Source organism: Eschrichtius robustus, chromosome 8 (genome assembly GCF_028021215.1).
Source record: "Eschrichtius robustus isolate mEscRob2 chromosome 8, mEscRob2.pri, whole genome shotgun sequence".
Classification (NCBI taxonomy): Eukaryota; Metazoa; Chordata; class Mammalia; order Artiodactyla; family Eschrichtiidae; genus Eschrichtius; species Eschrichtius robustus.
The window spans coordinates 16143822-16170491 of record NC_090831.1 but is presented as its reverse complement, the minus strand read 5'-3'; the positions used below and the strand labels follow the sequence as shown (position 1 = coordinate 16170491).

Here is a 26670-nt window from a genome sequence, read left to right as displayed (position 1 = left end):
GGTTTTCAGCGTCTCTTAAAAAAGTATATCATCACCCACCACCCCCCACCCATTCTAATTTGCTTCAACAGGGAGGTGTGTTTCCCAGCTGAGGAGATAGAAGATAGTGTGTTTTCTACACATTGCCAGTTAGCTTAGTTACTTAGAGCAGGATGCCGGTGATAACACAGTCTGTGACCCCATCTCTTACACGGCATTTGAACTGAGGAAGAGATTATAAAGCAGTAATTAAGACTAAAGGCTTTGACCTCAGGGCTGCAGCTATCTGTCCTTGGTGAGACCTTGGGGGTATTGTTTAACCTCTCAGGGCCTCATCCAAGAAGTAGAAATACTCGGAATCCTTCGTATAGTTAGGGATAAAGTGAGATAGTGCCCGGAAAGTGCTGAGACTCCTCAGCCTAGCAGCATCAAGAACTGGTGAAACTTTATTTTTTGTAGTGTGCTTTAAGCAAACGATAGCTTTACGATAGCAAACGCCTTCCAAGTATTCTATAACATCACATTGCAACTCCGGACACTTTCACTCCCCAGAACGGTTCCTCATTCCCCGCTGCCACAAAACACTACGCTCTTTACGACAGTGTACGACGCCGAGCCTGACTGGTCCGCAGGGTACGGGCCAATCGCGCGGCGCCCGACCGATGACGTAGGCCGCACTCGTGCATGCGCAGAGCGGGGAGACCTTGGCGAGGCGGCGGAGAAGCTTAGCGGAGGTGAAAGTTTTGGCGGAAAGGAAAGTCCAGCGGCAACATGCAGAGCTGGAGTCGTGTGTACTGTTCGTTGGCTAAGGTGAGGGCCGACTGGGTGGGGTCGTGCTGAGCCAGAGGCACAGAGAGGCCCGCTGACGGGGACCAGGACGCGGCCTAAGTGGGGGGGTTGGGAGAGGCCGGCGGCCAGGCCGGGACCAGCTGCGGCTCCACCCCTGAAACTGCTCAGCCCGGGCGGCGGCTCGGAGGCAGAGGCCTAGGCGGTGGAGAGGCCCCGCCGGTTGTATGACGGCCAGTAGTCACACACAGTTCCCTCCTAAGCGTGGGCCGTGGGGCCTGGCGGTCGCACATAGGCCTTGCCCCCTTGGCGGTGGAAGTATGAGTCTACCTTGCCCCGTATGGTCAACTCTTTTTCATACCTTTTGCTCATCCTCATCCCGGCCCCTGAATGGCCTTTCTGCAGTGGACAGGTAACCTTGGGCCACCGCTTGAAAGACCCAGACCGAGTCAGCTCTAACACGTAGCCCTAGGAATTCTTCGAAGGTCCCTTCAGTGTTTGCAGTTTTAAGCTAGTGTGCATTGACTTCCCTCTTAGAAGCTTGTATTTTTAATTGTAGCAGGTTAACCTCAGGAAAGCTTTCCTTTTTCATTTATGTACCAAATACAGCCAAAGTGTATATATGTGGGATCGTGGCTGGATACAATATTGATGCAGACCTTAAAAATAATACAGTAGTCAGACTCCTTTGTTTCAAAGATGAGTAGCTTATGTTTTCCGAAGTTAATGTAACATGCTAGAAGTCGTACTTTTAGTGAAAGGCAGAGCTGGGACTAAGACTCAGGACTGATATTTATTCTGCTGTTCTTTGGACCGCTGTCCTGACCTCAGGTGCAAGAATTGCCTTGAAATAGACAACGTTACTAGCTCAGTGTAGGTTTTGTCACTACTTCCCATTTGCCTTCTGTGATAGGAGCAATTTGCTTTGTTCCTTTGTGCCTCACTGTTCTTAGGAAATAGTAGCCATTCACATTTAGAGGTTGTTGTGGAGATTATGATGCAGTTTGTAAAACTGTAGTAGCTCTTGAATATGAGTACATTACTTGGTGCATTTTTCTAAGGTATTTTGTCTCATTTTCTATTTCTGTGGGACGGTTCAGGTACATCTTCATAGGTTGTACATGGATCACGTGTAAAAGGATTGCATAATGAAATTATCCAAGTACTTAAGCTAGAACTTTGAACACTTCAGTTATGACATTAAAATGATCCCTGGCACCAAAAGTTAGCCATGCTTCCTGAAAATTTAATAAAACTTAACACCATTGAGTAACATGTTTTAGTTAGGTTAAATATGAAATGGGATGCCGACTGTTCATAATGAAAAGTGTGGCAAGCTGACTGTTTTTACAGAAGAGGAAAAATTGATGTGTAACCTCTGTGGTAATGGAAGATACATTAATAATCATTGCTTGATACATTTGCCTTAACTCATTGTTTTCAAGAACCTTCAGGAGTTCTATATTTTGAAATCATATTTTACATAATAGGAACATTTTCTTTTCTTTCTTTCAGAGAGGCCATTTCAATAGAATATCTCATGGTCTGCAAGGAGTTTCTGCAGTGCCACTGAGAACTTATGCAGATCAACCAAGTAAGTACTTAGTAAAACAGGTTTTCCTCATATTAACTCATATTTCCTTTGTGTTTAAAAGCAAGTGAATGGTAGAGTAACTAATAATAAAGTAATCGGTCATAGAATTCATTTGTTCCTATGTTTATTCACTTAAATGTTTATTGAGCACCTAGTGTGTTCCGGGTGGTGAATGAGGCAAAGCCCTGCTGTTATGGAACTTATAGTCTGGGGGTAAAAGGCAAACAGTACACAAGTAACAGGGAAATATTTTGGGAGGTCTTTGAAAACGAAAGCTGGTAATTGGAAGGTGAGGAGGCTATTTTAGATAGGGTGTCAGGGCTTTTCTGTGTAAGGGCCTGAGTAAAGTGAGGGAGTGAGAAGGTTATTTCAGGCAGAGGGAAAGAGCAGTGCAAGGGGTCCGAGGTGAGAATTCGGTTGTGAGGTTTAAGGAATTGCAAGAAGGCTGGTGTGGCTAGAACAGAGACCCATAGAGTGTAAAATCAAGAGAGGTAGGCAGGGATCAGATACGGAGGGTTTTGTAAGCCAGGCCAGGATTTTACTCCCAAGTGTGAAGGGAAACCACTGAAGGGTGTTGGGCAGAGGAGCGATTTTATATGTTTACACTTAAAAAGTTATGGACTTCCACTGCAGGGGGCATGGGTTTTGATCCCTGGTCGGGGGACTAAGATCCCGCCTGCTGTGCTGTGTGGCCAAAAAAAAACCCAAAAAACTTAATTCTGTCCACTGGGTAAGATTGAGTGTGTTAGTTGCTTAGCACTGTTTAGAATGGTGAGAAATCTTTTTCCATGCTGAATGAAAATCTTGGTGGGCTTATCAAAAGCACGTTTTAAAGACTAGAAGAATGTACCCTGAAAGGAAGCTGTGGACTATGAATACTTTTGTCTTTATACTTTTCTATATTTGTGAAGTTTCTGTAAAGGATATGTACTTTATTTTTTAAAGTATTTAAAACAGGGAGTTAATGCGTTTGTAGTAAGATACTTTGGCCTCCCAGTACCAAGACTATTGAGTATTTGAAATTATCTGTTTTGACATTTTCTGGAATCGCTCATATAATCATAAGTAAAGTTGCACATGATGTCTTAAAGCTTCATTATAGAAACCATTAACTGGGGGGAGCTGTGACCATCAGTCTCCCTGCATTCTGTGAAATAATTTTATTCTGTATCCTTAAACTATTGTCAAACTATTATCATTTTGTATATTCCTAGAAGAAAGAGGAGGAGGAGGATTTGGGTCACTAATGACCAACAGTGGGTGATTTATCCTAGCTTTGAACAGGTCAAGAAATCCTTTAAAAAATACAAATTTGATGGTGGCGGGGTTGGGGGGGAGTTGGACCTGTTATGTCCTTTGTCCCTTCTTTCCCCCTTTCAGTTTATTGAGGTATAATTGGCACACACCCTTTGTCTCTTTTGTTAAATGGGAGTATTACTTATTCTTCTCAGCTCAACAGGAGAAATACTAGATTTTCATTTCCAAAGCATGCAAGTAAAGACTTTTCATGGCTCATTCTACACCTTTGGTATTACATATTCAAGGAGGATTTATTCAGTACCTTCTATTTGCCAGGCAGTCCCTGGGCAGGAACTTAGATTGTAATGTTACGGGGATAACTGAGCACTGATGAATCCAATAATTTAGTGATCCCTTGACATCGAGTAAATTATAGATCCCTTAGTACCCATGTAGATTCCGTGCATAAAGTCTTTGGTTGAATGAAGTAACAAGCATTTTCTGTACATATTTATATTTGTCTGAGGTGTTTATTTAATGTCTGTACTTTCCTCAAGAGTGCACACTTCATTAGGGCAAGGACTGTGATTTGTGACTGTTTAGCACCAAAAATGGTACAGTAGGTACTCAGTGCATATTTATTGCATAAACTCTGGGGCCATGTCAGTTTTAGTTATGCTCCATCACAAGCATCCAGTATGGTGCCTGGTACACAGTGAGTACCCAGCAACAACAGTGATATTAACTGATGCATTGAGGGCTTACTCTGTCTCAGGCACAGTCTTTAATCCTTGTGGCTCTCCTACCAGGTATGTGCTGCTGTTTTCCCCATTTAGTGAATGGAGGAGCTGAGTCGAGAGAGCTTAGCTAGGAAATGACAGAGCTGGGAAAATTCTTCTGACTCTAGAGCTTACACTCTTTATCATTGTTCTGTTTGGCTTGCCTCCTTACATGAGTATTGCTTGACCAGCTTGAGGAGTTCAAGCTTATTATGATACAGTCCCTGTTACAGCATCTGGGAGGTGTTTGAATATGAACCAAGTTCATCAAGGTTTGAAAAGTATTGTGTGTTGTTGTTGATATGACCTGTTTCATGACAGGAATAGACTTACAGCCTTCATCAGTCACATTTGCTATGTTAATTTATTCATTCATTATTTCAACAGATATGGAGTATCTACTATGTGCTAGTTATTGGGCTAGTTGCTGGGATACAGCAGTGAACAGGACAGACAAGATGCAGCTTTATTGTTTACAGTCCACTGGGGAATATGAACATCCAACAAATAATTGTGATAAGGACTCCACAAACTGAGCATTGGGAGTTACGATATCTGTATATGGACCAGGAATGGTCACAATTATTTTCTAAGGAAATGATGATATCTGAAAAGGGTTGGGGTGGGAGTGGGTATGGGAGGAGGCGTTCCAGGTAGAAGGACCTGCATGTGGGAATATTTTGATGTGAGAAGGAGCATAGTGCATTTGAGGAGCTCAAAAAGGGCCAGCGTGGCTGAAATATGTTGACGGTTGACTTCTCCAGGTTACAAAAGACCCTAACTCTTTATTTTAAGGGCAGTTGGAGGTCATTGAAGTGTTTTAAGCAGGGGCATGATATAATCAGATTTGTTTTTAAAGCTCGTTTTGGTTGCAGATCAGAGTGTTTATTGTAATAACTTTTTCTCTCATTAGACTATAAGAACCAGGGCTCTGTCATTCATTGGTAGCCCAAGAGCTTAGAATTGTGTCTGTAATGTGAAATACATGCTGTCAGTATTTATTTCTAGGTAGATGGGCCAGAATGTACGTGGGTAGACCAGCCCAATTCTGTGCGTGTAAGGTACCAGTAATTCATTATTGCTGAAGCTTAAACTGCATGATATTGGTGGATAAGCAGAATGTGGTGGGAGATGAGGCTGGAGAAATAGTTATTGAAGAGATTTAGATGTGTATTTAAGAACTTGGATTTTATCTAACAAGAGGCAGGGAAACCAATGAGGAGCAAGAGAATAAAGTCCTAGTTGGGTTTTGGCAGGAGGTAACACCGTGGTAGCTGAGGAGGGTGGGGATGAGACTGGAAGCTGCAGGACCAAAATTGGGAGGAGGATCTGAGAAGGGAAGAAACATGTGTTGAGTGCCCAGTGTGCACCTGGCATTCTCCCAGGATCTTGACATACCTTATCTCTCATCTCTCAACCCTGGGATGTAGATATTACTGTCACTGTTATGCCTATGTTGCATCGAAGCCCAGAGAGATTAAATAATTTACCCAAGAATTTAAGAGATGGTAGAGCTCATATTTGAACTCAGGTTTGTTTAACTTCACATCCTTTCTTCTTTTACTGTGTTTCTCTTTCGTTATGGACTGGAGGGTTGTAGGGTTATGATCAGAAAGTAAAAGTATTAGAATTCAAAATTTTCTTTGAAGCTGAGCAGTTCAGGGTGATCACAGGTAGAGGATGTGACTATGAAAATAGACTGAAGATTAAGGCTATTGATTATTGTATTTTTTGTTTTGTTTTTTGGGTTTTTTTTTTTTTTTTGGCTGCACCACGTGACATGTGGGATCTTAGTTCTCTGACCAGGGATTGAACCAGTGCCCCCTGCAGTGGAAGTGCAGAGTCTTAACCACTGGACCGCCAGGGAAGTCCCAGGCTATTGATGATTTTAAAACAGACCCCCCCCCCGTCAACAAAACAACAAGTAAACATTACAACAAGTAGCTCTTATACTCATTTAGTGAAATTGGTAATTAATGATTACTGCCTTATATTTCTTTTCCTATTCCTTTTATTTTCGTTTTAAAAATAATCTTGATTTATCTACATTTTGATACGTGCCTATTTCCCCTAACTATAATGTAAGGTTTTTGAAGGTAGTGATGATTTCCTCATAGGGTAGGCATTCATGAAATTTGATTTCATTCTGATAATGAAGAGCTTCGTGTCATTTTAGTTGGAGTTCCTGATTGACCTGGAGATTATGGGATCATCTGAGTGTTTGGGAGGCATAATGGTGTAGGAGCATAGTCTTCAGAATCTAAAGAATATGGCTTGAATCCTGGCTGGATCAATTACTAATTGTGCAACCTAACATAGGTTGTTTAGTTACCCTCAGCCTTATTTTCTCCCTGTTAAATGGCAATAATAACTGTGTAACAGAGATGTGCTGAGGCTTAAATAAGACAACAGGAAGCATTTAGCTCACTACCTGGCATGTAAATTATCCAAGTGGCAGATAATATTGCAGACTGACTTCTTAAAACATGTGTTGTAATTTGTTGATGATTACAGTTGGTTTGTAACTGGACACCTTTATTTCAGTGGTGGCCTTGATAATGTGGTATCCTTAGTTTCCTCATAATGATATAATAAGTAACATTTGTAGAGTAACTTGTAGAGCACTTTTTCCTGCTTTTTCTTTCAGTTCATTTCATGGCGTTGACTAATTAAGTCAGTCACCTCTTATTGTACCCCAGTTTTTTTTAAAAGTATCAACCCAATAGCTTTCTGCTGGTATTTTACTGCCACCTGAAATGAAGATTGCTATCCAGCTGTCTTTTGCCGTTTTGGCTTAGTCATCGTTCTCTTATGCTATCAATTTGTATATCCTTTTCAGTTTTTCTTTTTCACTTTTAAAGGCTGATGCTAGTTTTGTAAAATTATATATTAAGTGTTCCCTAAATTAATGTATTTTGTTTAACTACTTTTCTATATCCTGATTTTTAAAACTACTTTAAAATTGAGAAATGCTTCTTGACAAGGAGATGGTGAGTCAGAATCAGGTATTGTAAACTGTCACTTGCAAGCAGCCTTTGGTAAAGGTGAAAGCTAGCTGGTTTGTTTTTCCAGTATTTTATTATGAAAAATTTCAAACATTTAGAAAAGTTGCAAGAATTTTACAGTGAATACCCGTGGATTCTTCACATTTTACTATACTTACATTATCACATATCTGTTCATCCATATACGTATCCATTCACTCTTCTTACTTTTCTGATGCATTTCAAGGTAAATTGCAGACATTGGTGTACTTCCCCTAAATAATAGCTTATTTTTGAAGCTTTGCACTGGATCATACCCTCCTATACTTTCAGCTGACAAGTCTTCAGATGAAGACTTTTCTTTTTTCCCTTCATCTTTGTGCTTCCTAGCACTTTAGTGGGATTCTAATGGAATGGTACACTTAGTATCTTCAGTGCACGGCAAACTGTTTTTTGGTATTTTCTACGGTTTTTAAAAAGACCTAAGATCACGCAGTAAATTGGGAAATAAAATGCAAGTATTTTGGCTTTTTTGTGTTTAAATTTAATCAATAAACATGTATATTATAACCAAAAAATGTTAAAAAATCAGCAAAGAAACATGTTTTGTAGCTTGTATTTACATTACTGTGAAATTAAAAATTAGGACCCAAACAAAGGGATATTGTTTAGGTCCTGATTTGGTTCAAGATTTGAAAATAGAAATACATTTTATTACATACTTAATTCTGAACGTGAATGAGTGAACCAAGCATTGTGGCCAAAAAGCATAAATGGATCAGTAAAAATTGAAGCAATACTTTTATCATGTATTGGACCAGCTATATTTTTTTCATGTATTGAGTAATCCTAATTATCATCTGACATAACCAAGGAGAATCAGTACATTGATTTATTCAGTAGGACGATTCTTAGATTTTGTGGATAACTGGGTTGGATAACTTGTTAGTTGTCGTCCAACATAGAGGTTATTTGATTCTGTTCAGGCCAGCAAAGGTCTTTTGAATGATAGTACACTCCCATCCCCTAGGGGGTGTGTGTTTTGTGGGGAAGGGATGATAAGAAATTAAAATTGCTGTCTTTGTAGGTCAGAATATAGTTATTATACAGTGAATACTTACTATGTACGTTCCAGATACTATGCTAAGCTATTTGCATACATTATTTATTCTGTATTACAGCCCTATGAGGTAGATTTTCTTGTACTGTTTATTTTGCAGATGAGTAAACTGAGGGTGAAGCAGGTTAAATTACTCATCTAAGGTCAGATAGCTAGTAATTATAAAGCTTGATTATTGCTCTTGGGGATAGGTGAAACTGAGGAATGGAGTAGTTTGAATAATGGAAAGACCACTGGAAGGAGAGACAGAAAACTTAATTTTGTCTCTGCCACACGATTGCTAGATGACCTTGGGCAAGTTAATTGACCTCTCTGAACCTAGTGTTTTTTATCTGTGATATATCAAATATATGCCATCCTTACCTTCCTCCTAGGAAGTTCTGGGAAAAACATGATAATATATGTGAAAGTGTGTTAAAAACTGCTAAATGCTAGGTTGCAATACAGTTGAGGGGTGGAGAAGGGAGACTGTCTCTAACTCTTAACAGTTATTATTGCTTTATTTGATGTTGGATTGAGGAGAATGGGAATAATTGGACTTAATTTTACATTTGTATCATAATTATTATATTCCTCAGGCTACTGATGAAAGTTAACTTTCAGTTTCTTATCTTTTTATGATAAATGTCCAGAATAGTTCATTGAGTTCTATTTAGCCTATTATCTTAAACTATACAAAATGTGTCATTATTCAAATGAAGTTGAAAACGTATTTGCCATGCATTATAGGGAAGTAGAGTTTTCCCCCTGATATCTTAGAAGTTAAGTACCTGAAAAGGATATAATCAGTCTTAAATTTATTGAGAGAACTAAAGTATTATACAAAATTATCTTATTTAATCCAAACATCAATCATTTAAGGCAGTGTTATTGTTCCTGTATGACAAAAATGAGGTCACTTAGTCACACAACTAATAAGTGACAGGAGCCACTTATTAGTTCAGGAGCTGAGATTTGAAGCCAGATATGTCAGATTCCAAAGCTCAGGCTCTTTCCTTCATATAGATGCGTCAGTAAATGCCTGTCCGTCATGAAACTATGGAATTTAGCAAGGTCAGTGGGTACAAAACTCAGTTATATTTTGGTATGCCGTAATGAATAAATAGAAAACAAAATTTAAAAATCTGTGCCATTTTCAGTTATGTCAAAGAACATCAGGTACCTAGGAATGAATAGTACTGTGTAGAAAATGCGGATTATTTGCGCTTTCTTGGAGGTGTAAAATGTAAGATTTTTTTTTTTTAATGTACTGTTTTTGGTCAATATTAAGCAATTTATTGTTTTGTATCAATTTGCTTTTATTGTAGTTGATGCTGATGTAACAGTGATAGGTTCTGGTCCTGGAGGATATGTTGCTGCTATTAAAGCTGCCCAGTTAGGCTTCAAGGTAAGGTTTAGGCTCAGACTAGGTGTTGATTCCTTTTCATTTGGCAAGAATTGATCACATTCACAAAATACTTTGCAGGTAATTAATAATGGTAAATAATTTCTTAATTCTATAAATTACATTTAGGCCTGAGACTAATGAAGAGAGAGGGTTTATTTGGTTGTAGGATTTTCATGAAATGGAAAGTGAAGTTGTTATTTTTCCCCTCCCCCCAATACTTTTTTGTTTTGGCTTCTAATCACACTTTGGAAGATACAGTAATAGAGCCAAAAACATGTATTTGGTTTGTTAAACAAAAATATTTTTTAGAATAATTCGCTTTTGGGTTAATATTATTCAAATAATAAATTATAAAGGAGTCTATTTCATTCTCACAAACACAGTTTCAGTAGCATGTTTTGTAGAAGAATTAAGACAGATACATTTGGAATTTTAGTGAACCGAAACATTGCAGGTTATGCGCAGTAAATAATGTTTTCTTTGGTTGTAGGCAGTCTGCGTTGAGAAAAATGAAACACTCGGCGGAACATGCTTGAACGTTGGTTGTATTCCTTCTAAGGTGAGCATATGTTTTGTGCAGTGCAGAAATTTTTTCATTAGCCACCAGCTAGAAGGATATATTGAGATTAGAATATTAAACTAATACAGTTATTAAAAAATAAACCAGGGATGATAAAAACACGTTTTTCCAATGTTAAAACTTAGAGTACTGTCATCAGTCTGCCATACATTCCTGAAATAACTTCCTTGTCTCAGAATGCCTAGCCTTTGAGCTAGGCTCTGATGACAGACTCTGATGTTCCATTTTTTTTCTTTTTAGCTTCCCTTTACAGTGAAACAGATAATAGGTAGTAAATTCTTCTTTTAGGCCCTTTATATATGAAAATATGACTGCTTTTTTAACCTGCCTTTCTGAAGTGTGTATTTAATTCGTTGCTTTTAAAGAAAGTAAAGATGTTTTTTCATTCTTGTTTGTTGAACGTTTAAGTCGTTATTGTTTGTCTTAGATTAATTATGTAAGAACAGAAACTGAATTGGTGTAGTCCTATATGCTATTTCACGTAGAGAATGTCATTTTGTAAGTGGTTTTTGATTATATATAGTTTGTGAAATTTGATAATTGAGTCTATTTCCTTTAGGCTTTATTGAATAACTCTCATTATTACCATATGGCCCATGGAAAAGATTTTGCATCTAGAGGAATTGAAAGTATGTATACCTTTCATATTTAGCAATATTATCACTTAACTTGACTCTTCTAGCTTAACTTGACTTGTGTCTAATGAGTGTGTAGTATATGTTCAGTGAGGGAAGAGTAAGAAAAAGGTCTTAAAAATGTGAAAAGATTTATTTAAGAAAGAAGGCTTAAGTTCATATTCCTACTATGACATCTTGTGTTCCTTTGCTAACATGTGAGAGAGAGAGAGAGAGAGAGAGGTCAGTTTTTATTTCCCTGAAACCTAGAGATCATTAGGAGGTGCTGGATTCCTGAGTGCCATGGGCAAATAATGGTGAAGGAAGGAAAGTCTGCTTAATTTCTTGGTAGTGGAAAGAGATGCAAGGAGAGGGGGAAGGATGCAGCATAGTGGAAAAGAAGGACATTTCATAATGTTTTAATTTGTTATGTCCTATCTCCTGCCATTCTTTTTGGACTGTGTTCATTTCATCCTTTTTCTCCAATTATTGTTGTTTACAGATATATCCAGGAGGGTAGTCCTTCTAGGAAGGGCCAAAACACACCTTTGTTGGAGGTGGGGGGGTGTGTTAATTGATTTCCCTTCATTTATTTCTTTGTAGCAGTAGGTTTCTGAAAGATTGGGCTGTAGTGTAGGCAGACAGGAAGGTATAGGAGTGATGTATATACATTAAAGCAAATATATTAAGCTAGATGAAAAGTAGAATCAAAACTCACTTTCTGTACCCACAAAGGAAAGAAGAGACAGGGTTAGTCAAAGAAGCGCATTGTAGGTAAAGCTTCATGTTCTAGCTCTGTGACTTAGGTAAATCAAATCTCTCAGGGCCTATTTCCTCATCTTTAAGATATGTGTTGGTTGCATGAGCTGATTTCTGAGGTAGTCTTACATGTAAAGTTCTGTTGAGTTTGAGTTTCTTTATCTGCTGAGTTGCTTCAGAGTTTTCTTCTGAATTAAATGAGTGAGTAAAATCTAGTTTATTAAGCTCTTTCATATTAAGCTTCTGTATTTGAAGTTTTCAAATGTGTATTTTTAGTAGTTGTTTCATGAAATTTAACCTTTTCTTTTGTTTGCAATTTCCAGTGATGTTTTACTTTGTCATTTTTATCAATACTTAAATTTAAATCTCTTCCAGATTTATAATTACCATAAGGTGTTTGGAGAATATATTGTCATAATGGGGTGTAATGTTATATTTTGGACTTCGTTTTTCCTGAAGGTGGACTTTTTACAGTGTGTGATAGGTTCTGTTATTGTGATAGGATGCTGTTTGCCTTTTGCCAGCTACGATTATTGTATCAGTTATTAGATTAAAAATTTTTAATACTGCCTTTTATACAGTTCTGTAAGCATTAGGCTGCAGTTTTTTAGACCTTGATTCGTGAAAAATATCACACATTGCTTCAGGAATTTAGCTATGGATTAAAGATTTATTTAACAAATTACAGTGTCTGAAGTTCGCTTGAATTTAGAGAAGATGATGGAGCAGAAGAGTAATGCAGTAAAAGCTTTAACGGGTGGAATTGCCCACTTATTCAAACAGAATAAGGTCAGTGTGTTTAATGTTCAAATTTTTGCTTTATTTTATATACACCTTAACATTGCTTTATGCTCACAGTGATGTTATTAGAACTTGGCTGCTGGAGAAAATTTATTTAATTTAAAACAGTATGTTAACCTGAAATAGATTTCCCTGATACATATAACAAAACGTTTGCTGTTCCATACGTAGCATTACTAAGTAGGGAAGTATTTTGTATTGGATAAATTATTTCATAGTTTTTTCTTACTAATCATATTTGTTTCTCCAAAAAAATTATTTTAAACTTTGTGAATTTATAAACATTATTTTATAAAGGTTGCTCATGTAAATGGATATGGAAAGATAACTGGGAAAAATCAGGTCACCGCTACGAAAGCCGATGGCAACACTCAAGTTATTGATACAAAGAACATTCTTATAGCCACAGGTTCAGAAGTCACTCCTTTTCCTGGAATTACGGTATTTACATGTTTTACAACTGTCACAACCTTCCTACAGAAATATGTTTTATAAACGACTTTATGCTCTTTATGAACTTTGAATGACAGATCTCTGACTGAAGTACTGTATGTTGACAGTCATTCAGCTTTGGGAAATTGCCTGTCTTTATTCTGCAGTAATCGTGACCAGAAATAGAACACTGTATATTAAGATATATTTCAATTCAATATGAAGTTAAAATTGACCATTTTGTTTTGAAATGCTGAATGATAAATCTTTTAGTGAGCATTTTTAATGGGTTTTGATAAAATTGAGTCTATGGACAAAAGTCGTAAGTAGCTCAAAGCAAATAAATGACTTAGTATTTTTAGTTATTATACTGAGTGAGATCACAGTTTATAATCAGTAGGTTTTTCCAAATAATTTTGATTGTATCTTTTTTTAAAATTACAGATTGATGAAGATACAGTAGTGTCATCTACAGGTGCTTTGTCTTTAAAAAAAGTTCCAGAAAAGATGGTTGTCATTGGTGCAGGAGTAATAGGTGTAGAATTGGTGAGTGATGTTTTTTTCTGCCCCTTATTACTTAACATGGAGTTGGACAGGACTTAGTGGTGCTCTGTTTGATTCTTTGTATAACATCACAGGTAGATCAGCATTGAGGGTTTTTTTTGTTTTTTTAAAAAAATTTATGTACATCCATTAGTTTTTTTTTATATAATTTTAAAAAAAATTTTTTTGGCTGCTTTGGGTCTTCGTTGTTGCGTGCGGGCTTTCTCTAGATGCGGCAAGCAGGGGCTACTCTATGTTGCAGTGCGCAGGCTTCTCATTACGGTGGCTTCTCTTCTTGCGGAGCATGGGCTCTAGGTGCACGGGCTTCAGTAGTTGTGGCACGCGAGCTCAGTAGTTGTGGCTCACGGGCTCAAGAGCACAGGCTCAGTAGTTGTGGTGCACGGGCTTAGTTGCTCCCCGGCATGTGGGATCTTCCCGGACCAGGGATCGAACCCGTGTTCCCTGCATTGTCAGGCGGATTCTTAACCACTGCACCACCAAGGAAGTCCCAGCATTGAGTTTTGCTTAGACATTTATCTAGTAGTAAAGAATTTTCAAGGCAACCTATTTAAGTAATCTTTAGTCATTAGAACATTTCTTTTGTTTTGAAATCTGCTTCCCTGTATCTTTCACCTTTCCTATTCCCTAGAACTGGACTAATTTTTAAAAATCTACCAGCCCTTCAGGTATTTAAATGTGCCAGCCCTTCGACCCTTCAGCAGACAGCTCTCATTCTGAGTGAATTACATTTCAGATAAAGACATGACTTATGTGACCTGACTCCTCCCTGCCTCTCCATCCTCATCTCGATCCCTCTTAACTCAAGTTTTAGAAATGTCACACTACTTGAAGTTCTCTGAATACTGTGCTGTCTCCTACCTTTTCACTGCCTGGTTCTCCTTTCTTGTCCATCTGGCAGTTTTCATGTTTGTCCAGTGACCTCTATCCCTCCATTTTAGGAGTCCTTTCCCAGGGCCGTTTTACCTTGTAATCGCCAAGAATGGCTCTACTTCTGAAATCACAAATCCAGACATTTTATTCTCTAACCATAGGCTCCTTTCCTCTAAGTTATTCCTCAGGTAGACAGACTCTCTAACTTAATCAAGTTTTCTAGTCCCTAGATCCCTCTTATGTTTTTGCTCTCTGCCTTTATCCCGTCTTGACTGCTTTCGCGAGCAGGTTAGATTCTATAATGTGTCACTTTAATCACTTCCTTACAGGTGTTCTTGAGTCCCTTGCCTTGCTGTTCTGTCATATCTGCTTGGCAAAACTAGTCCTGGTTGAATTCAGCTGTCTGTCTTTTTAGGCTATACCCAGGATATTGACTACACCAGGAGAACGACACGCACCCTGCAGATTAGTACCTGTGTAAATTTTTGGTCACAGGTCTCAACAGGATCCTCAGCCTTGCTGACAACTCCATTATTTCCTTAGCTGGTACACTTTCCTGGTGCCTGCAATGGTTGTTTCATTTCCCACTCATCTCAAACCTCTGCCAGCACAGTGTCTTCCCCTGCTTGCAGATGACCTTGTCTCCTAAATTCCGCATAAGAGAAACCATCAGGTGAGAACTCCCTCAGCCTGATGCCCCAGATTTCAAAATATTTTTACCCATTGTTACACTTGTTCTCTTCATCTCTGTTGTAACTCTGGAAGTGCTTTTTTCCCTAAGACTGAACCCTTTACCTGTGCTTGGTAGTGCATCATCTCCTGCCTTCTTGGGGACTTTGTTTTGTGATTTTAATTTTTGTATTTTTTTTTAGTCTTCAAACTCTCCTCTATTTTTGCTTCCTTATTTATGTTTAAACCTGCTTCTCTGTGGGCACCTGTGTGCATTCACACATGCCAAGATGCCTTTGCACTCATAGACACAGGCTGTGTACACATAAATAAGCCTTTTTTTGATCCTGTGTCCTCCTTCAGTTGCTAATTTTCCTCTCACCTTCTCTCCACAACCAAACTTCTTGAAAGAGATGCCCACACTCCGTTTCATCAGTTCCCACTCACTTCTTCGTCCATGGCTTCTTGTGCCATCAAATTGCTCTTGACAGGGCATGAATGGATTTATTGCTCAATCCAGTGGACTGTTTTCTTCACTGCTTTATTTGGTAGCAAACAGCATTGCTGATTTTCTTGGCGTTTGAAACTTTTCCCTTAACTTCTCTGATCAAACCACACTCTGTGGGTTTTCCAGCTACCCTTTGGGCTGACTTCTCATTCTTCCCTTTCTCAGCCTTCCCTTTAATTGTTAGTATTACTCTAGATTCTGTCTTAGGGTTCTATTCCAGACCCTTTTTGTCTTTCCACAGAATATTCTCTTCCCTCTTACCTCAGTTACACAAGGACTGAAATATTTGCAGCCTAATCCTTTCTCCTTGCCTCTGAATTTTTATATCTGAATGCTTACCAGCATCTCTGTTTGTAGGTCTCACAGGCACTCAGTTCAGTAAGTGCCTCTTAACCTTTCTCTCCCTCTTTCACTCCCCAAAATAAAACAAAGCCTGTTTCTTTTCTAACATTTCCCATATCTGAGTGGTACTGCCATCTATCTAGAGGCCTAAAGAAGTTTGGAAACTATATGTGACCTCTCCCATGCTTTTGTGCCCCATATTGAGTCAGTCCCTGGGTCGTAATGTGATAACTACCTGTTAGGTGGCTCATGAATATATCCTCCTCTTTTCATGTATCTACTTAGATCCCAGTTCATGCCAAGATCATGTCTTACCCTGGGTTTCTCTTACTTCTTTAACTTTTTCTAATCTGTTTTCCTCAGAGTGGCTGAAGTGATTTTTCTGTAACACAAATGTAATCATGTCTCTTCCCTGCTGAAAACCCTTCAATGACTCATTATAGCTGTTAGGATAAGTACAAACTCTTAAATGTTGGTTGGTGCTGGCTCAAATCTCCAGCCTCATTTCTAACCCCTTTCCCTCTCAAACTATGTTCAAGGTATATTGAAATATCAGTTCCTGAACAAGCTGCATTCTTTGTCTGTAGGTAGGCCTTCCTTCTGTTTGGAACATTTCATCCCTCTACGAGTTTCTGCACTTTCTGAGCCCTTCCCTGCCTACCCTAGATGTCCTTAGGTACTCTTGCTGAGTGTTCCATTGCACCCTATACTTCTTGTTCTAGCTTTTATCTTGCTTTCTTGATGTTACTTGTTCACTTGTCTCTCTTTCATTAAATCATAAACTCCATGAGGGTAGAGATGCTGGCTGTTTGATTTACTGTGTGTCTTTAGGATCTAGCGTAGTGGCTGATCTATAATAAGTACTCATGTATTGGCCTTTATTATTGCTCTATAAACATTTGTTGATATAATAAATACCTTTCAAATGTCAGCTTAGAAGTTACCTTTCTAGTGGAGACTTCTGTTTAAGAAAGCTCAGGTCTTTCCTTCTTCGAGTCTTCAGTATAATGTGTCTGCATCTTTGCGTCATCTACTAATAACAGTATATTGAATCTATTTGTTTATGTCTGTCTATTTTATAGGACCATAAGCTCCTTAAAGGCAGAGATTGAGTTTTATTCATATTTAAATCTCCATTGCTTTTCTTTTTTTGTTGTTGTTTTTGTTTTGTTTTTTTGTCTGCACCACGCCGCATGCGGTATCTTAGTTCCCTGACCAGGGATTGAACCTGTGCCCCCTGCAGTGGAAGCGCAGAGTCTTAACCACTGGACCACCATGGAAGTCCCTGATACTACAGTCTTTAACCAGTTATAAACATAACTGAATACCTTGCTGATACCAAAATATACTACATTAACCAGCCCAGAAAAACTTTTAGAAAATAAACTGTGGGTCGTTTACATGACCTGTTTGAAACACTTGTGGTAGTGTCTAACGATTGTCAAACCAGCTGTTTAAAAATCTCTTCTAGTATTTAGCAGAGATTGACCTCTGCTCCACATTTCAGAGTCTATTCTTTTTTCTTTTTCTTTTTTAACTTTTTATTTTATATTGGAGTATAGTTGATTAACAATGTCGTGTTAGTTTCAGGTGTACAGCAGAGTGATTCAGTTATATGTATATATGTATTTATTCTTTTTCAAATTCTTTTCCATTTAGGTTGTTACATAATACTGATCAGAGTTCCCTGATTGGGTTATCCATTTTAAATATAGTAGTATGTACATATCAATCCCAAACTTCCTAACTTCATTTGTATATTTCTTTTTTCAACCTCACATATAAGCGATATCATATGATACTTGTCTTTCTCTGTCTGACTTACTTCATTCAGTATGACAATCTCTAGGTCCATCCATGTTGCTGCAAATGGCATAATTTCATTCTTTTTATTGGCTGAGTAATACTCCTTTGTATATATGTACCACATCTTCTTTATCCATTCATCTGTCAGTGGACATTTAGGTTGCTTCCATGTCTTGGCTATTGTAAACAGTGCTGCAATGAACATTGGGGTGCATGTATTCTTTTGGACCATGTTTTTCCCTGGATATATGCCTAGGAGTGGGATTGCAGGATCATATGGTAGCTTTATTTTTAGTTTTTTAAGGAGCCTCCATACTGTTCTCCACAGTGGCTGTACCAATTTACATTCCCACCAACAGTGTAGGAGGGGTCCCTTCTCTACACGCTCTCTCCAGCATTTATTGTTTGTGGATTTTTTGATGATAGCCATTTTGACTGGTTTAAGGTGATATCTCATTGTAGTTTTTTTTTTTTTTTAAGATTTTTTTTTTTTGATTTGGACCATTTAAAAATCTTTATTGAATTTGTTACAGTATTGCTTCTGTTTTATGTTTTGGTTTTTTGGCTGCGAGGCATGTGGGATCTTAGCTCCCCCACCAGGGATTGAACCCGTACCCCCTGCATTGGACTGCCAGGGAAGTCCCCTGCGTTGTAGTTTTGATTTGCATTTCTCTAATACTTAGCAATGTCGAGCATCTTTTCATGTGCCTCTTGGCCATCTGTATGTCTTCTTTGGAGAAATGTCTATTTAGGTCTTCTGCCCATTTTTTGATTGGGTTGTTTTGCTTTTATGATATTAAGCCCTATGAGCTGTTTGTAAAGTTTGTAGAGTAATCCCTTGTTGGTTGCATCATTTGTAAATATTTTCTTCCATTCTGTGGGTTGTCTTTTCATTTTGTTTGTGGTTTCCTTTGCTGTGCAAAAGCTTTTGAGTTTAATTAGGTCCCATTTGTTTTTGTTTTTATTTCAATTAGTCTGGGAGATGGATTGAGAAAGATATTACTGTGATTTATGTCAGGGAGTGTTCTGCCTATGTTTTCCTCTAAAAGTTTTATAGTGTTCAGTCTTACATTTAGGTCTTTAATCCATTTTGAGTTTATTTTTGTGTGTGGTGTTAGAAAGAGTATTTTAATTTCATTTTTTTTACATGTAGTTGTCCAGTTTTCCCAGCACCATTTATTGAAGAGACTGTCTTTCCTCCGTCGTATAGTCTTGCCTCCTTTATCGTAGATTAATTGACCATAGGTGCATGGGTTTATTTCTGGGCTTTCTATCCTGTTCCATGGATCTATATTTCTGTTTTTGTGCCAGTACCATACTGTTTTGATGACTATAGCTTTGTAGTATAGTCTGAAGTCAGGGAGCCTGATTCCTCCAGCTCCATTTTTCTTTCTCGAGATTGCTTTGGCTATTCGGGGTCTTTTGTTTCTCCACACAAACTTTAAGATTTTTTGTTCTACTTCTGTGAAAAGTGCCGTTGGTACTTTGTTAGGGATTGCATTGAATCTGTAGATTGCCTTTGGTAGGATAGTCATTTTGACAGTATTGATTCTATCCAAGAACATGGTATATCTCGCCATCTGTTGTGTAGTCTTCGATTTCTTTCATCAGCCTAGTATAGTTTTCAGAGTACAGGTCTTTTATCTCTTTAGGTAAGTTTATTCCTAGGTATTTTATTCTTTTTGATATGATGGTAAATGGGATTGTTTCTTTAATTTCTCTTTCTGATCTTTTGTTGTTAGTGTATAGAAATGCAACAGATTCCTGTGTATTAATTTTGTAACCTGCAACTTTACCGAATTCATGATTATGGGCTCTAGTAGTTTTCTGGTACAGTCTTCAGGATTTTCTATGTATAGTATCATGTCATCTGCAGACAGTGACAGTTTAACTTCTTTTCCAGTTTGGATTCCTTTTATTTCTTTTTTTTTTTCTTTGATTGCTGTAGCTAAGACTTCCAAAACTATGTTGAATGAAAGTGGTGAGAGTGGACATCCTTGTCTTGTTTTGTTGAGTATGATGTTAGCTGTAGGTTTGTCATATATGGCCTTTATTACGTTGAGGTATGTTCCCTCTATGCCCAGTTTCTGTAGAGTTTTTATCATAAATGGGTGTTGAATTTTGTCAAAAGCTTTTTCTCCATCTATTGAGATGATCACATGGTTTTTATTTCTCTGTTTGTTGATGTGGTGTATCACACTGATTGATTTGTGGATACTGAAAAATCCTTGCCTCCCTGGGATAAAATCCCCCTTGATCGTGGTGTATGATCCTTTTAATGTATCATTGGATTCAGATTTGCTAGTATTTTGTTGAGGATTTTTGCGTCTATGTTCATCAGTGATATTGGTCTGTAATTTTCTTTTTTTGTGGTATCTTTGTCTGGTTTTGATATCAGGGTCATCACCCTCATAGAATGAGTTTGGGAGTTTTCCTTCCTCTGCAATTTTTTGGAACAGTTTCAGAAGGGTAGGTGTCAACTCTTCTCTAAATGTTTGATAGAATTTGCCTGTGAAGCCATCTGGTCCTGGACGTTTGTTTTTTGGGAGTTTTTAAGTCACAGTTTCAATTTCGGTGCTTGTGATTGGTCTGTTCATATTTTCTATTTCTTCCTGGTTCAGTCTTGGGAGATTGTACCTTTTGAAGAATTTGTCCATTTCTTCCAGGTTGTCCATTTTACTGGCATATAGTTGCTTGTAGTAGTCTCTTATGATCCTTTGTATTTCTGTGGTGTCAGTTGTAACTTCTCCATTTTCATTTCTAATTTTATTGATTTGAGTCCTCTCCCTTTTTTTTCTTGACAAGTCTGGCTAAAGGTTTATCAATTTTGTTTATCTTTTCAAAGAACGAGCTTTTAATTTCATTGATCTTTGCTGTTGTCTCTATTTCATTCATTTCTGCTCTGATCTTTATTTCTTTCCTTCTACTAACTTTAGGTTTTGTTTGTTCTTTCTCTAGTTGCTTTAGGTGTAAGTTTAGGTTGTTTATTTCGGATTTTTCTTACTTCCTGAGGTAAGATTGTATTGCTGTAAACTTCTGTCTTAGAACTGCTTTTGCTGCATCCCATAGGTTTTGGATTGTTGTGCTTTCATTTTCATTTGTCTCTAGGTTTTGTTATTTTTGTTTTGTTTTGTTTTTGCCAAGCCGGGCGGCAAGTGAGATCTTAGTTTCCTGACCAGGGATCCATCCATTGGTTGTTTAGTAGCATATTGTTTAGCTTCCATGTGTTTGTGTTTTTTAGCTTTTTTCTTGTAGTTGATTTCTAATCTTGTAGTGATGTGGTTGGAAAAGATGCTTGGTATGATTTCAGTTTTCTTAAATTTACCGAGGCTCACTTTGTGACCCAGCATGTGGTCAGTTCTGGAGAATATTCCACGTGCCCTTGAGAAGAATGTGTATTCTGCTGCTTTTGCTTTTTTTTTTTTTTTTAAATTTATTTATTTTTGGCTGCGTTAGATCTTTGTTGCTGTGCGCGGGCTTTCTCTAGTTGCAGCGAGTGGGAGCTACTCTTCGTTGCGGTGCACGGGCTTCTCATTGAGGTGGCTTCTCTTTATTGCGGAGCATGGGCTCTAGGCACATGGGCTCTGTAGTTGTGGCTCGCAGGCTAAGTTGCTCCACGGCATGTGGGATCTTCCCGGACCAGGGCTTGAGCCTGTGTTCCCTGCATTGGCAGGCGATTCTCAACCACTGCACCACCAGGGAAGTCCCCTATTCTGCTGCTTTTGGATGGAATGCTCTCTAAGTATCAATTAAGTCCATCTGGTCTAATGTGTCATTTAAGGCCTGTGCTTCCTTGCTGATTTTCTGTCTGGATGATCTGTCCATTATGAAAGTGGGATGTTAAAGTCCCCCACTATTATTGTGTTAGTGTCGATTTCTCCCTTTATGGCTGTTAGTATTTGCTTTATGTATTGAGATGCACCTATGTTAGGTGCATGTATATTTACAATTGTTATATTTTCTTCTTGGATTGATCTCTTGATCATTATGTAGTGTCCTTTGTCTCTTGTAACAGTCTTTATTTTAAGGTCTATTTTGTCTGATACAAGTATTGCTACTCCAGCTTTCTTTTGATTTCCATTTGTGTGGAATACCTTTTTCCATCCCCGCACTTTCAGTCTGTATGTGTCCCTAGGTCTGAAGTGGATCTCTTATAGACAGCATATATACGGGTCTTGTTTTTGTATTCATTCAGCAAGCCTGTGTCTTTTGGTTGGAGCATTTAATCCATTTACATTTAAGGTAATTATCGGTATGTATGTTCCTATTGCCATTTTCTTAATTGTTTTGTCTTTGTTTTTCTAGGTGTTTTTTCTTCCCTTCCTCTTTTGTTTCCTTCTCTTGTGGTTTGATGACCATCTTTAGTGTTGTGTTTGAGTTGCTTTTTCTCTTTTGTGTTTGTACGTATTGTAGGTTTTGGGTTTGCTGTGCCCATAAGGTTTTGATATAGCAGTCTATATATGCATAAGGTTGTTTTAAATTACTGGTCTCTTTCTTGCCTAGAGAAGTTCCTTTAGCATTTGTTGGAAAGCTGGTCTGGTTTTGCTGAATTCTCCTAGCTTTTGTTTGTCTGTAAAGCTTTGATTTCTCCATCAAATCTGAATGAGAGCCTTGCTGGGTAGAGTATTCTTGGTTGTAGGTTCTTCCCTTTCATCACTTTAAATATATCGTGTGACTTTCTTCTGGCCTGCAGAGTTTCTGCTGAGAAATCAGCTGATAACCTTATGGGAGTTCCTTTGTATGGTATTTGTCATTTTTCCTTTGTTGCTTTTAATATTTTTTCTTCATGTTTAATTTTTGTCAGTTTGATTACTGTGTGTCTTGGCGTGTTCCTCCTTCAGTTTATCCTGCCTGGGACTCCCTGCGCTTCCTGGACTTGGGTGACTGTTTCCTTTCCCACGTTAGGGAAGTTTTCAGCTATTATCTCTTCAAATATTTTCTCAGGTCCTTTCTGTCTCTCTTCTCCTTTTGGGACCCCTATAATGCGAATGTTGGTGCGTTCAGTGATGTCCCAGAGGTCTCTTAGACTGTTTTCATTTCTTTTCATTCTTTTTTATTTATTCTGTTCACACTGTGATTTCCACCATTCTGTCTTCCACGTCACTTATCCGTTCTTCTGCCTCACTTATTCTGCTATTGATTACTTTTAATGTAGTTTTCACTTCAGTTATTGTTCATCTCTGTTTGTTCTTTAGTTTTCTAGGTCTTTGTTAAACATTTCTTGCATCTTCTCGATCCTTGCCTCCATTCTTAGATCTTAGGTCATCTTCACTATCATTATTCTGAATTATTTTTCTGGTGGGTTGGCTATCTCCACTTCTCTTCATTGTTCTTCTGGGATTTCATCTTTTTCCTTCATCTGGGACAAATTCCTCTGCCATCTCCTTTTGACTGACTTTCTGTGATTGCAGTTTCCATTCCGTGGACTACAGTATTGTGGTTCTTGCTTCTGCTGTCTGCTCTCTGGTGGATGAGGCTGTCTAAGAGGCTGGCAGGCTTCCTGATGGGTGGGGATGTGTTCCCGTCCTGTTGGTTATTTGGCCTGAGGTGACCCAGCACTAGAGCCTACAGGGTGTTTGGTGGGATTGATGGCTGCCTCCGGGAGGGCTCGTGCTGATGGGTACTCCCCAGAGCTGTTGCTGCCAGTGTCTTTGCCCCTGCAGTGAGCCACAGCTGCCCCCTGCCTCTGCAGGCGACCCTCCAATACTAGCAGGTAGGTCTGGCCCAGTCTCTTATGGGGTCACTGCTTTTTTCCCCTCGGTCCTGGTGTGCATGAAATTTTGTGTGTGCCCTCCAGGAGTGGAGTTTCTCTTTCCCCCAGTGCTGTGGAAGTCCTGCGATCAAACCCCGCTGTCCCTCAAAGCCGGATTCTCAGGGGACTCCTCCTCCTGCTCCCGGACTCCCAGGCTGGGAAGCCTGTTGTGGGGCTCAGAACTTTCACTCCTGTGGGAGAACTTCTGTGGTATAATTGTTTTCCAGTAGTGGGTCGCCCACCGGCGGGTATGGGATTTGATTTTAGCTAGATTGTGCCCCTCCTACTGTCTTGTTGTGGCTTCTTTGTCTTTGGATGTAGGGTATCCTTTTTGGTTGGTTCCAGCATTTTTTAGTCGATGGTCATTCAGCAATTAGTTGTGATTTTGGTGTTTCCGTAAGAAGGGGGTGAGGTCATGTCCTTCTAGTCCACCGTCTTGAGCTAATCTCCAGAATCTGTTCTTCTTTAGAATCTATTCTTTTCCACCTTTGGCAGTTCTCTTATGCTAATTAAGTTCCCAGAGTTCACTGATTGACTCTCTGTTATCCAAACTCTGATCTAATTTGTTTGATTAGCGAGTTAATTCATCCAAAATCATTAGTTGTTGTTGTCTTGGGCTTCACTTCTTGCTTAATGATATTTCTTGAGTTCACTCCACTTTGAAAATGGTTCTCACAGATGGATAAAACAAGCAAGAAAAAAGGAATAATAATAGATTTACTTTCTTTTGTTAAACAGTATAATAATATCCCCAAGCAGTAATTCTATTTCCTCCATCTCTGCACTTTTGCTTTAGGTTTTTTACAAGCCTTGGGTCATTCCAAATATCTTGCCACAATGTTTTAGGTGTCTGTTACCATATTGAATGAGTTTTCACATGTCATTTTAAAAATTTAGGCTTATCAGAGAATTTACTGTGTAGTCATACATATCTCTTTACTTTCTCATAAAGTTAGTCATATGACTTATTTTTTATTTATAGTTCTTGTTCCTTCTTCCATTACAGTTTAATGTAGTGCTTTCAAGAACATAGGTTTTGGAATCAGATATAAATTTGAATTTTAGCTCTTCCTCTTAATGACTTTATGTCCTTGTTAAATTTATAACCCTCTCTGAACTAGTTGATTCATCATAAAAATGAGGAAAAGAATAATTGCCTTATAAGATTTTGTTGGGATTTTATAAAGTTAATACATTTAAGAAACTTAACATAGTGCCTGGCATTTAACAAGCGGTAAATAAATTGTAGATGTTATTGGAGTTTTCCTATCTCTAAGGATTTTGAAATCAGCTTTCCTAAAGAGTTAGGGCACTTGTCTAGCTATGCTCATTGTTCCTTACTTTGAATTACAGACTTCGAGATGCTGCTTCTCATCATTTCTACTCTTACTATTTCGATTTAGGTTCAGAAGAGTGATTCCTTTCTTTTAAACATCTTTATTGAGATAAAATTTACATATATAGTTCACCCATTTAAAGTGTACAATTCAGTGATTTTTAGTATATGCACAAAGTTATGCATCTGTCATCAGTATCTAATTCCAGAACATTTTCATCACCCCAGAAAGAAACCCCGTGACTATTAGTAGTCATTCTATATTCCTCCCTTCTTCCAGCCCTTGGAAATCTATTTACTGTGTCTATGGATTTGCCTATCCTGAACATTACATATAAATGGAATTCATGCAATATGTGGGAATTTGTGTCTGGCTTCTTTCACTTAGCATAATGTTCTCAACGTTCAGGTATACTTAATTTCTCTTTATGGCCAAATAATATTCCATTCTATGGATATAGCACATTTTCTAAATTAACTCATCAGTTGATGAACAATTGGGTTGTTTCCACTTTGGGGCTAGTGTGAATAATGCTGCTATGAACATTTGTGTACAAGTGTTTGTGTAGACATCTGTTTTCATTTATTTTGAGGATATACTTAGGAGTAATTCCTTTTTTAACCTTTCAAGGAACTGTACAGCAATTGGGAGATTGGGATTGACATATATACACTAATATGTATAAAGTAGATAAGAAACTGCTGTATAAAATAAATAAATTAAATTAAATTTTTTTAAAAAAAGGAGTTTGGAGGCCAGAAGGAGGAGCTCTCTCACCCTACCACTAGTAGTCAGTTGCAGACCCAACAGGAGGAGACATACCTCACATCTCCAACAGGAAGAAGGTTACTACTGTACTACCCCAGCAGAAGGAAGGAAGATTCTCCTTGCAATAACCTTGCCAATGGGAGACTGTCATTATTCAGCTAATAAAAAACCACTACAACTTCCAATTTGCAGGGCTCCAATGGACTTTTTATTTGTAACAGCCTTCCCAACTCCACCTTCTCCTCTATAAGAGAAACGTTCATCTTCTTTGTTCTCCGGACTTGCCTGTGGTTCACCATGGGTCGTATGCCCCAAATTGCAATTCTTTGATATTCCCGAATAAACCAGTTTTACTCGTTAAAAAAAAAAAGGAACTGTACAGCAAAGTGAATCAGCTATATGTATACATATAGCCCCTCTTTTTTGGATTTCCTTCCAGGTTCTTTTTTTTTGTTATTGAGTTTTGAGAGTTCTTTATGTAATCTGGATTTAGATTCTTTATTTAAATCCTTTATATGTTTTTTTAAAATTTTATTTTTGGCTGCGTTGGGTCTTTGCTGCATGTGAGCTTTCTCTAGTTGTGGTGAGCGGGAGCTGCTCTTCATTGCAGTGTGTGGGCTTCTCATTGCCGTGGCTTCTCTTGTTGCGGAGCACGGGCTGTAGGCGTGTGGGCTTTAGTAGTTGTGGCACACGGGCTCAGTAGCTGTGGCTCACGGGCTCTAGAGCGCAGGCTCAGCAGTTGTGGCACACGGGCTTAGTTGCTCTGCCACATGTGGGATCATCCTGGACCAGGGCTCGAACCCGTGTCCCCCGCCTTGGCAGGTGGATTCTTAACCACTGTGCCACCAGGGAAGCCCCCAGTAGATGGTTTGCAAACATTTCTTCACAGCCTGTGGTTTCTCTTTTTGGGTTCATAATACTGTCTTTTGAAGAGAAGTTTTTAATTTTGATGAAGTCTAATTTATCTTTTTCTTTTATGGATTGTGCATTTGGTATTGTA

The 26670-nt window shown here is 38.4% G+C and overlaps 1 protein-coding gene across 3 annotated transcripts in view; it reads left to right on the top strand.

Annotated features, from left to right (window-relative positions):
* Positions 1-670: 670 nt before the first annotated feature.
* The window catches only part of DLD (dihydrolipoamide dehydrogenase), a 51433-nt gene continuing 25433 nt past the window's right edge, over positions 671-26670 (top strand). For all 3 annotated transcript variants that reach the window (XM_068550368.1, XM_068550369.1, XM_068550367.1), the window contains exons 1-8: positions 671-789; positions 2281-2359; positions 9789-9868; positions 10359-10427; positions 11008-11077; positions 12510-12610; positions 12920-13063; positions 13499-13600. In XM_068550368.1, the coding sequence (XP_068406469.1) occupies positions 751-789; positions 2281-2359; positions 9789-9868; positions 10359-10427; positions 11008-11077; positions 12510-12610; positions 12920-13063; positions 13499-13600 (684 nt within the window). In that variant the 5' untranslated portion in view covers positions 671-750. The remainder of the gene's footprint in view (positions 790-2280; positions 2360-9788; positions 9869-10358; positions 10428-11007; positions 11078-12509; positions 12611-12919; positions 13064-13498; positions 13601-26670) is intronic.